At 39.1% G+C, this 12,582-nt stretch overlaps 1 protein-coding gene across 12 annotated transcripts in view; it reads left to right on the top strand.

Moving 5' to 3' along the window:
* The window catches only part of LOC139939609 (uncharacterized), a 52,380-nt gene that overhangs the window by 24,244 nt on the left and 15,554 nt on the right, over positions 1-12,582 (top strand). For 6 of the 12 annotated variants that reach the window (XM_071935641.1, XM_071935638.1, XM_071935637.1 and 3 more), the window contains one exon: positions 11,519-11,551. The exons of the other annotated variants lie outside the window; for them this stretch is intronic. In XM_071935641.1, coding sequence (XP_071791742.1) covers positions 11,519-11,551 — 33 coding nt within the window. The remainder of the gene's footprint in view (positions 1-11,518; positions 11,552-12,582) is intronic. 12 annotated transcript variants of the gene reach the window in all.

Below are 12,582 nucleotides of genomic sequence, written 5' to 3'. Positions count from 1 at the left end.
TTTTTTTCTCCAGTCCAAATATCAAATGAGTTGAAATGCATGGCTGAGATTCTTCTTAGATTACAGAAAATTTCACCCAAAATCTCAGATATTTCTTTCAAAGCAACAGCAGAGTTTGTAGCTGAGAATATAATGTAGATGATGTTTACCAAAAGATGTCTGTGGAACTCTATAAAATTCAGGAGTACCGACTGGCTGTAGGTCAAGTTATTTTTATTTTTTCGCGGCCTGCTCATCTTTGGCCTTGATAGAGTAATCGATAGTTGTGCCCCTACGTATATGCAGGCCCTCAATTATCATTTCCATACTCACTACCATGTGAAGGTGAATTGCAAAGTGGTTTGATAATATCATTTTTCTTGTTTTGGTTGTTATTTTGAGGGAAGATGTAGGTGTGAGGATCAATACTGATTAATATTTGATAAATTACTCGTATTTTTAAATTCACCTTATTACAACCGAGAGCAAGGACAATAGTTAATGATTGGCTGTTTGATTGACATGTGTAGGGCATGCGCACAAAAGTTGTAGTTTGAACCACTCATCAAGTCTTGTTAACGCAATCGGTGTATTAACGGACTCTGTTACTCTGTTTTAACTCGTCCACTCTGCACTGTGCTATTGAATTGGCTATTGATCACCTGAGCAATGCCTGCAGGATAGTCGACTAGCATAGTCCAACTATTGGCGACTATACAAAGTTCGGGCAAACTTTGTCGAAATTGTGGTTAATGAATGTGCTTGCACGAACTTGGAGGGGGCGTGAATAAATTGTTTGTTTCGGTGGGGGCGAGGTGGGGTTGAATATTAAAAAAGATGTATATTGGCGCATTAGCGCCGTCAGTCTGCAGTGACGCAGGGGGTATTTCATATTTTGGTCTGTCCAAGGGCCCACCCCCTTTTCCACATTTACACTGCCTGAGTCCGGTGTGCTTGACCCCTTCACCCTTGTATTTAAATTGGGTGTATAACATTTTCATAATTTCACAAAATTGAAATAAGAAAAAAGAAAAAAAACATTTTCATTTTCTCTTTTTGAGCAAGGCAGTAACAATTCTGAGTTTTAAGATTACGTTCTAATGGTTTCTTCAAATCTAATATGGAGACATTGCTTTTTGGACTGTCAATATGTAGGTTCAGGTAACTTTCATGCAAAACAAACGACAATCAGCCACTGATAAAAATCTGTCACTCACTGATATTCATAGTAGACGCAGTTCTCCTTCAAGTACTTGTCAGCATCAACCTGGGAGATGGTGACATTGTTGAGTTGACACATCTTCCCTGACAGGTTGAAGGAGTGGCAGTTGGGATCCTTGGAGCAGGCCAGGCAGCACTGTATGGGGTTTTGGATGATGATTTCCTTGAAGGTGTGGCCTAGCAGACAGTAGGGTGTGGCTTGATGATCTGAGTCCTTGATGTTGACAGTGAAGCAGCGAAGATGACCAGGGCTGCTGTTTCTCTCACACAGGAAACGCCTTTTCAAATAACACTTTGGGTTACCCCAATAGCCACTGGAACTCCTTATGGTTAAACATGTGTTGTTGATGTATTCTTTATTCGGGACCAAGTTCTGGTACTCATTCTGATCATCGTTGTAGCATTTCAACTGTCCAGGAACCTCGATGCCATAAGTGCAACCCAACCACATGTTGAGTAGCTCGTCATATTTCTTCAGAATTTCCTTGTGTAAATTCCAAATGAAATCGTTTTCGGTTTTTGAGTTTGGTACAGCCAGGTCACTTCCAACATCAAGGCATACCTGACGAGCTTGAGTCCAGTTGAGTGGTGTATCAGTGACCATCATGTAGCATGACTGATCAAACTGCCTCCAGCCATAGGGACAGCCAAGGGAGGAAATTGCTCTGACCACCGATTTACTGAGCAACACTAACAGACACCCAGCCACCAAAATATCAAATGTTTTGAAGTACATGGCTGAACTTATTTTAAGATTAAAAAAATAATCTCCCAAAATCCCAAATGTTTCTTTCCAAGCAATATCAGAGCTTGATGTAGCTGAGAATTAATGTTGATGATGTTTACCGAATGTTGTCTGTGGAGTTCTATACAAATAATGAATACAGACTAGGTGTGAGTTGCTTTTAATTTTCTGAAGAGTAATGAACTTTATCTTTACAATAAATACTCCTCAATATAACCATGTTTTTGTATTGATTTTTTAAACCGGATATTCTGATGTCAAAAGGCCCTCCTTGCTTGCGTCTTCATCACCATAGAAACTTGTGGAAGCGGAGGAGCCTTTACAAAAGGACGTAGTTGGTCACTTGCACACCGTTTAATTTGGGGTGTAAATTAATTACTTTATGCCTGACATGCATGATGTTTTGCGGCAAAAATAGAACACGATGATTAAATTGCTCATTACCCAGGTGTCTTGCTGTTCCAATACTTAACACATCATGATTTTCAGCAAGCTTTTTAGTTTTCTAAAATGTGAAATTTTATCCTAGATGTGGTCAAGTGGTTGAAGAAACTTCCAGGGTGGTAATAAGAGGAATAGTTCTCTTTATTTTAGGGTTAAGTGTTATCATTTCCTGTTGAGTTGCACAGACGAAACAATTTGTTTTAGTTTATGCTGGTTCAGCAACTAGAAAGAATGATCTGGAACTCTGAAAATTACTGTAAAAGCCAATAATGAGCACAACTCATGCCTTCAATATTTGATTTCAATTATTAACTACTGATTTTATGAGCAGCAATTATTTGTTGGGTTTCAAAATCATCCATCAAGGAAACCAGAATACAGAAGTGAAATGATTTTACTTTACCAGTGATCATTGGTAAAGTGGGGTAGCTCAGTTGTAGATAGTTGAGTCTAAACATGAGTGTAACTGTAAATATTACAGTATTGATCCTCACTTCTTCATTTCCTTTCAAAATAGCAATAAAGGTAAAAGTATTTGCGTTAATCATACACTGGTGTGTTTTAAGCACTGTATGCTCATGAATTTCTTAAGTTCTAAAAAGAAGAAGAAACACTAGTCTACAGGCATTTTACTTGGTTGGGCTTCAAACGCAAAACCAGTCTTTTGCAGATTTAGCTTAAGCCTTTTATGTAGCACATAATAATGGTCTTCAAGGTGCTGTGGTGCAACTAGCAGCCACTACCATAAATGCAAACACCTTCTCTTTGCAATGAATATAACTAGGTTAATTTTGTGCATTACATTTTTTCCCCAATTTCATAGTGGTCGAATTTACTCATTTATACTTTTAATGTCAAAACACCCCCCCCCCCCTTAAAAAAATGCAATAAATAAATTCTGTGTGGGATTTTTTTTCTGATATTGAGACCTAATTATTGCTTATGGGTTGGTCAATTTGATGGTCCTGGTAACTTTCATGCAAAACGGATGACAATGAAGCAATCGGCCAGAGATAAAAATCTGTAACTCACTGATATTCATAGTAGACGCAGTTCTCCTTCAAGTACTTGTCAGCATCAACCTGGGAGATGGTGACATTGTTGAGTTGGCACATCTTCCCTGACAGGTTGAAGGAGTGGCAGTTGGGATCCATGAAGCAGGCCAGGCAGCACTGTATGGGGTTTCGGATGATGGTTTCCTTGAAGGTGTGGCCGAGCAGACAGTAGGGTGTGGATTGATGATCTGAATCCTCGATGTTGACAGCGGAGCAGCGAAGATCAGGGCTGCTGTTTCTCTCACACAGGAAAAGCCTTTCCCCATAACAGTTTGGGTGGCCCCAATACCCACTGACCAGCTTGATGTTTACACATTTGTTGTTGTCTGGTTCTACATCAAAGTTCTGGTACTGATTCTGATCATCATTGTAGCATTTCAACTGTCCAAGAACCTCCTTGCCATAAGTGCAGCCCAACCACATCGACTTTGTTCCAACATAAGTCATAAAAATTTCTTTTTCCATTTCCCAAATGAAATCGTTTTCGGTTTTTGAGTTTGGAATAGCCAGTTCACTTCCAGCGTCAAGGCATACCTGACGAGCTTGCTGCCAGTTGAGTGGTGTATAAGTCACCAACTTGTAGCATGACTGACCAAACTGCCTCCAGCCAGCGGAACAGCCATGATTAACACTGACCACCGATTGACTAAGCATCAAAATCAGACACCCAGCCTCCAAAATATCAAATGAACTGAAATGCATGGCTGAGATTATTTTCTGATTTTAAAAAAATTCTCCCAAAATCTCAGATGTTTTGAGCTTTCCAAGCAGCAGAAAATCATGTGGATGATGCGTACCGAACGATGTCCGTTGAGTTCTATGAATACAGACTGGGTGTGAGTTTTTTTAGTTTTTTTTCTTTTCTTGTAACTTAAGCAGTGTGACCTTCATTTAACAATTGGACCTCATTAACATCAATTAAATCAAGCCTCTATTGAGCACAGTTTGTTTGTGGTGAAAAATTAAAACACTCAGGCCCTAATTATTTTTACCTTCATCACCAAGTTAATTGGGAAAACAGAGGAGCTATCTCTGTGGAGTTCTATACAAATATTATACAATACAATGAATACAGACTGGGTGTGAGTTGTGGTTAATTTTCCACTTGTTTTTTCAAGTGTGACCTTTCATTAAACAATCAGACCTCGGGCTCTCATTATTTTCATCATCATCCCCATGTTAATTGGGCGAACAGAGGAGCCCTTAACAAAGGGATGCAGTGGTCACTTCCTTGGACACAATTCAGCTGAGGTTGTCTCCTTTGGTTATTTCTTCTTCGATTTTGCTGTCAAGGTTTCAAAATGTAAAATGCGAAGATTTTTGAGCGACTTACCAAACTGCCTCCAGCCACCGGGACAGCCAAGGCTTTATCTTTTTTTTAATAAAGAGAAATTGCTATTGGGATTGTCGATTTGTAGGTTCAGGTAAGTTTCATGCAACAAAAGACTATGAAGCGATCAACCAGAGATAACAATCGTAACTCACTGGTATTCATAGTGGATGCAGTTCTCCTTCAAGTACTTGTCAGAATCAACCTGGGAGATGGTGACATTGTTGAGTTGACACATCTTCCCTGACAGGTTGAAAGATATTTTCAGTTTGCTCCTTATTATGTTTTCATTTTCATGTTTTTTTTCTTCATTTAGTATAAATTTTTTATCTTAAAGGGCTCTTTGCGTGCATCTTCATCACCATGGACACTTGTGCAAGTGGAAGAGCCTTTACAAGGGATGCAGTGGTCGCTTACAAACTGTTTAATTAAGGGTGCAACCCCTTTTTCTTATTGATTATTAAAGTAACTGGGTTTTTTAATTATTACATTGTTTCGGAAGGATAAAACAATAATGGTTAATTGTCTCGTTAAGGACATTTGTGACAAGACCAGCACTCGATCCCACACTCTGCTGATGAAAAAACATCAGAGCTCGAGTCCAGTGCGCTTGACTCCCTCGACCAGGACATGCCAGTACTATAAGGTGTTAACATATATTATATTTTATAACAAAATATAATATAATTTATAAAGAATAGTAAAACATTAGAAATTGAGAAATACTGAACACTGATTATCTCATCATGAGCAAGAGAGTGAAAAATTTGAACTTTGAGACCTGCTCTTGGGATTGATTTTCTGATATAGAGACTTATTGTTTGCTTATGGATAGTCAATTTGTAGGTTCAGGTAACTTTGTAGCAAAGTAGAAGACAATGAAGAAATCAGTCGGAGATAAAAATCTGTAACTCACTGGTATTCATAGTAGACGCAGTTCTCCTTTAAGTACTTGTCAGCATCAACCTGGGAGATGGTGACATTGTTGAGGTGGCACATCTTCCCAGACAGGTTGAAGGAGTGGCAGTTGGGATCCTTGGAGCAGGCAAGGCAGCACTGTATGGGGTTTTGGATGATGGTTTCCTTCAAGGTGTGGCCGAGCAGACAGTAGGGTGTGGCTTGATGATCTGAATCCTTGATGTTGACAGCGAAGCAGCGAAGATGACCAGAGCTGCTGTTTCTCTCACACAGAAAAAGTTTTTCCTGACTACATTTTGGGTTAGCCCAATAGCCACTAGATTTCCTCATGGTTAAGCATGTGTTGTTGGCGTGTTCTTTGTTCGGGTCCAAGTTCTGGTACTCATTCTGATCATCGTTGTAACATTTCAACTGTCCAGGAACCTCTATGCCATAAGTGCAACCCAACCACATGTTTAATTTCTCGACATATTTCTTCAGAATTTCCTTTTGTAATTTCCAAATGAAATCGTTTTCGCTTTTTGAGTTTGGTACAGCCAGATCGCTTCCAGCATCAAGGCATACCTGACGGGCTTGATACCAGTTGAGTGGTATCAGTGACCCACTTGTAGCATGACTGATCAAACTGCCTCCAATCATAGGGACAGCCAAGATTTGCTTTGACCACCGATTGACTAAGCATCACAATCAGACACCCAGCCTCCAAAATATCAAGTGAATTGAAATGCATGGTTGAGATTGTTTTAGGATTTTAAAAATGTTCTCCCAAAATCTCAGCTGTTTCGAGCTTTCCAAGCGACAGCAGAACTTGATGTAGCTGAGAAAATATTATGTGGATGATGTGTACTCGTTGTCTGTGGAGTTGTATACAAGTAATGAACACAAACTGAGTGTAAGTTGTGTTTAGTTTTTCGCCGGTAAATAATAATAAATAATTACTCAAGTGTGACCTTCTTTTAACAATCATACCTCTTTAACATCGTTTAAATCAGGCCTCTATTGAGCACAGTTTGTTTGTGGTGAAAAATTAAAACACTCGGGCCCTAATTATTTTTACCTTCATCACCAAGTTAATTGGGAAAACAGAGGAGCTATCTCTGTGGAGTTCTACACAAGTAGTGTACAATACAATGAATACAAACTGGGTGTGAGTTGTGGTTAATTTTCCTCTTGTTACTCGAGTGTGACCTTTTGTTAAACAATCAGACCTCTATAAAATCAAGACTCTATTGAGCACAGGGCTTTTTATGAAAATGAAAAGCACTCCGGCTCTCATTAGTTTCATCTTCATTCCAATGTTAATTGGGCGAACGGAGGAGCCCTTAACAAAGGGATGCAGTGGTCGCTTGGACACAATACAGTTGAGGTTGTCTCCTATGGTTAGTTCTTCTTTGATTTTGCTGTCAAGGTTTCAAAAGGTAAATGGCGAAGATTTTTGAAAGACTGACCAAACTACTCCAGCCGCAGGGACAGCCAAGGCTAGCGAATTGCACTGATATCTGCTTCACCAAACATTTCAAACAGAAATCCAGCCACCAAAAAATTTTGATAGTGCATGATTTGGCAATCTTTGTTTACAATTTAAGATGAGTTTTGTGGCTTTTCTGGCCAGTTTAAGGTTGTTTGTTGACGCAACAGATTAGAACTAGTAACCAAATCAAGAATGTGGAACAAATACCATTTGAAGCATGTTAGACACAAGCCCCAGAATCCTAGCTTTATTGTTGTTTGTCTGCATTTTTAAGTAATTCAAAGCAGCACATCATTATCTACATTTACGACAATCAGAGGGGAAAATTTCTTGGATTTACAGCCTGTTTGCAAAACAATTGAAAATGAAGTAATCAACCAGAGATAACAATCTGGAACTTACTGGTATTCATAGTAGACGCAGTTCTCCTTCAAGAACTTGTCAGCATCAACCTGGGAGATGGTGACATTGTTGAGTTGGCACATCTTTCCTGACAGGTTGAAGGAGTGGCAGTTGGGATCCTTGGAGCAAGCCAGGCAGCACTGTGTGGGGTCTTGGATGTAGGTTTCCTTGAAGGTGTGGCCGAGCAGACAGTGGGGTGTGGCTTGATGATCTGAATCCTTGATGTTGACAGCGAAGCAGCGAAGACGACCAGGGCAAATGTTACGTTCACATAAGAAAAGCTTCTCCTCATAGCAGTTTGCATCACCCCAATATCCAGCTAGTTGCTTGATGGTTATGCATGTGTTGTTATTGGGGTCTTCAAGATTCAGGTTCCAGTTCTGGTACTCATTCTGATCATCATTGTAGCATTTCCACTGTCCAGGAACTTCCTTGCCATAAGTGCAGCCCAACCACATGTTGACTGTTTTATCATAATTCTGCAGAATTTCCTTGTGAAAATTCCAAATGAAATCGTTTTCGGTTTTTGAGTTTGGTACAGCCAGGTCACTTCCAGCATCAAGGCATACCTGACGAGCTTGATACCAGTTGAGTGGTGTATCAGTGACCATCATGTAGCATGAATGACCAAACTGCTTCCAGCCATGGGAGCAAATTGCTCTGACGACCGATTGACTCAGCATCACAAACAGACACCCAGCCACCAACATATAAAATGTTTTGAAATGCATGGCTGAGATTATTTTAAGATTTTGAAATATTTTCTCCTGAAATCTTAGATGTGTCTATACAAGCAATAGCAGAGCTTGATGTAGCTGAGAATAAAATGTAGATGATGAACGTTGTCTGTGGAGTTGTATACAATTGTAATAAATACCAACTTGGTAGGTATGAGTTGTGTTAAATTTTCTGCAGCTAACTTAACTATAGCCTTGACATAGTAATCATGCCTAATAAGCAGACCATTGGTTATATCATGCATTTTTATTGTTATGGCTGTTATTTTGAAGGAAGGTAAACGTGTGAGGATCAATACTCCGATTTTTGATAAATTACCTTCATTTTAGGTCCACCTTATTACAACCAAGAGCAAGGACAATAGTTAATGATTGACTGTTTGAGTGACTGTTTGAGTGACATTGTAGGCAATGCGCACAGAAGTTGTAGTTTGAACGACTCTAGTCAAAGCCTTGTCAACACAAATGGTGTATTAACACACATTATTATTCTATTATAACTGGTCCACTGTGCTATTGAATTGACTATTGATCACCAGCCATGCCTGGTAAGCTGTTTCCATATAGTTGATTACATGTAGCTTATTTGTTGACTAGACAAAGTTCGGTTAATGATAATCCTGTGCGAACTTGTTTCAATGGGGGTGAGGGGTAGGGTTGAAAATGTATGTTGGTATTAGCGTCGCCGGTCTGCAGTGACAAAAGGAGATTTGATATTTATGTCTGCCAAAGGGCCCCTCCCCCCCCCCCCCTTCACCACGTTAGCGCTGACTACAGTGTGCTAGACCTTCTCAATATTGTATTAATAATTGGTAAAGAAACATTTTTTCAAATTTCACAAAACTGAAGAAGAAAAAAAAAGAAAAAACATTTTCATTGTCTCGTCATGAGCAAGACTGTAACGATTTTGAGATTTAAGAAAGTGTTCTTATGGGACTGTTTATCTACTAGAGAGACATTGCTTTTTAGACTGTCAGTTTGTAGGTTCAGGTATTGTTCATGCAAAACAGAAGACAATGAAGCAATCAACCAGAGATAACAATCTGTAACTCACTGATATTCATAGTAGACGCAGTTCTCCATCAAGTACTTGTCAGCATCAACCTGGGAGATGGTGACATTGTTGAGTTGGCACATCTTCCCAGACAGGTTGAAGGAGTGACAGTTGGGATCCTTGGAGCAGGCCAGGCAGCACTGTATTGGGTTTTGGATGATGGTTTCCTTGAAGGTGTGGCCGAGCAGACAGTAGGGTGTGGCTTGATGATCTGAATCCTTGATGTTGACAGCGAAGCAGCTAAGACGACCAGGGCAAATGTTACCCTTGCACATGAAAGGCTTCTTCTCATTACATTTTGCATTACCCCAATATCCAGCTAGTTTCTTGATGGTTATGCATGTGTTGTTTCTTGTTTCCTCATTATTCAGGTTCCAGTTCTGGTACTCATTCTGATCATCATTGTAACATTTCAACTGTCCAGGAACCTCTATGCCATAAGTGCAGCCCAACCACATATTATTCATCATGGTTTTCTTTTGTAAATTCCATATGAAATCGTTTTCGGTTTTTGAGTTTGGAATAGCCAGGTCACTTCCAGCATCAAGACATACCTGACGGGCTTGATACCAGTTGAGTGGTGTATCAGTGACCCACTTGTAGCATGACTGATCAAACTGCCTCCAACCGTAGGGACAGCCGAGGGAGCGAACTGCTCTGACCACCGAATGACTAAGCATCACAAACAGACACCCAGCCACCAAATTATCAATTGACTTGTAATGCATGGTGGAGATTATTTTAGAAATGTAAAAATGCTGTCCCAAAATCTCAGATGTTTCTTTCCAAGTAAAAGCAGAGCTTGATGTAGCTGATAATTAATGTTGATGATGTTTACCGAACTGTGTCTGTGCCTTTCTATACAAGTAAAAAAAAACAACTGGCTGTGAGCTGTGTTTAATTTTTTTTACCAGCCAACTCATTTTCTGATGACCTTTAATCAAATATTGGGGATGTAAATCGATAACTTCTCAATTGGTCTTGGTTTGAAGATGACTTGCTTTGTGGTTTCATAGTTTCATAATTAAGGAGAGGGCCAAAATGCCTATTAATTTTTTCCCTTTTTGTATTCTTGTTGTTTTTGTTTTTTATGGTTTTTTTTTTATTGTTAATTACATATTAGTATTGCAGCATCTTTTAATGAGATATGTTATCATGGCAACTCAAGGTTATCTTGAGCTGGTCGGCAAATTCAATCAACTGTTCGTTTATTTAAAGGAGCATTACAGAATTAGTAAGAAAATGATTTCAAACTTCTACAGGTTTGTCAGTTTATGTATATGGTGGATAACATAGAGTGCTTACACTGCCAGCAACTGTTTTGTTAGCAAAACCAAGTCTGTGATGTTCCTTTGAAATTCATATTTACCATGACTCAAGGTTAAAACATTGATAGCTCAAGTTTACAGTGCCATATTCTTGTACCAGCAAGTAAACTTGACTCCTTGTAAGCTGACAGTTGGTTTAAGTTCCTATAAACCAATCTGACGCGCAGCAGGGCACGCAAGTGTTGAGCACCACGCGCCATTTGCTGCGGTGTCTTCAATGCCTAGATTGTGCACAAAAAGACACCACAGTTGGTAATTTTCAATAGAGGGAGTACCCATTTTGTCAGATTGGTCTATACATGTAGTTCAATGTTTCTTGTTTAATTTCATACGTGGGTGGTACAAGAGAGGAGAGCACCCAACTCAAGCTCTTATGATTCTGTTTATGGCGTAAGTTGTGCCATAATCAGTGCGCAAGTGGACTTACGCAGTTGCGTAAAGTTTCGTGAAATTGGCTGCAGGGGTAATAATGTTGTAGGCCCTTTGAGCACCCTTCCGGTGTGAAAGCACTACCGGTATATAAAAAAAGATGTTATGATTATTACAAGAATAGATATACTGGATATCACAAACAGTAAAGTCAACCATCTTAAAGGCAATGAGAAATTCATTTTTGAAATAGCAACTATTGGTTGTGCGTAGCTCTGTGCAACAGGCGGCTAGCTTGTAGCTAGCTTGGTAGACCAGTATTAATCTCATTCGACAGTTCGCACTTGCACAATGGGTTGTTTGCGAAAAGGTCTATGGCGTACTGCAAGAGGTGACCTTTTATGCAACATTGACTGATTCCTGTTTGTGATTTTGTTTGTACCCTCAATGCCTCACAACCATCAGGCATCGAGTCCTTGGATACAGAGCCTCTACGGGGTAAGGTTGCTGTGATACGCACATTATGCCTTCAGGAACGCACTTCTCTTTTCTTTTCTTTTCAAATAAACACATTAATGATGTGTATTAATGATTGATGAAGGTGTTCATGCTTATTTCAACTTGGATGGCATAAAAACACTTCATTGAAATATCTCTTGGAACGCCTTCATCAATCATCCCCATTCCTTCACCATAGACCTTTATCACGGTGTGGTCATCTTAATTTGACTCCATTCCAACTCATTGTAACCAAACAGAGGCTGGACAAAAGAATAATCTGGTGCCATGCGTAATGAATGTTAGCATTCATTGCTGTTATTGGAAACAGGGAACATGACCAAGATGGTGACAGTGTGATAAAGGTCTATTGTAAAGATAAATCTATGACCTACATGTACGTGTACTTAGAAATGGATATTGTTTTTGAAATATTTTGTTCTTAAAATAATAGCTCCCATCCAATGACTGCGTTTTATATGACTCGCTAGGTATATTTTTATTTTACAATATCATTGAACATTTTATTTATGTTGACACTTCAAGGGTATATAAAACACGGTGTCATTTTACTATGGAAAGCGAAAATGGACATTGGCTTTGGACTGAAAAGTTCATTTCATTTTTCTGCAAGTAGAATTTGGATATATATGCATTGTGCACCTTCGGACCGCCGCTGTATAAAAAATGTAAAAATCCGAATTTCTAAAAGCATGAAATGAAATGGTCCTCTTTACACCATTTGATTGTGAGGTTATGGAGACGTGTAACTTTTTTCTTTTGTTCCTAACAATTCTTATCTATTGGAAAATGAGTGGATCCTTAAACTGAATTTGATCTTGAGTCTCTCTTTAATCTGAGGGGTTTAATCTTGTCACCGGTTCTGATCATCTTTGAGAACCTTTTGCTGTCTTCAAGAAAACTCAAGAAAGACAACAGAAAAACGAGATTGGATACAGTGGTAGTTAAACTAGAAACCCAAGTTTGATTGTTTTAAATAGCGAAACTGGCACAAAATAAATTTATTTGTA

This window comes from Asterias amurensis, chromosome 7 (genome assembly GCF_032118995.1).
Source record: "Asterias amurensis chromosome 7, ASM3211899v1".
Taxonomy (NCBI): Eukaryota; Metazoa; Echinodermata; class Asteroidea; order Forcipulatida; family Asteriidae; genus Asterias; species Asterias amurensis.
Note: the sequence above shows the minus strand (reverse complement) of the source record. Positions and strands in the feature narration are given on the sequence as shown.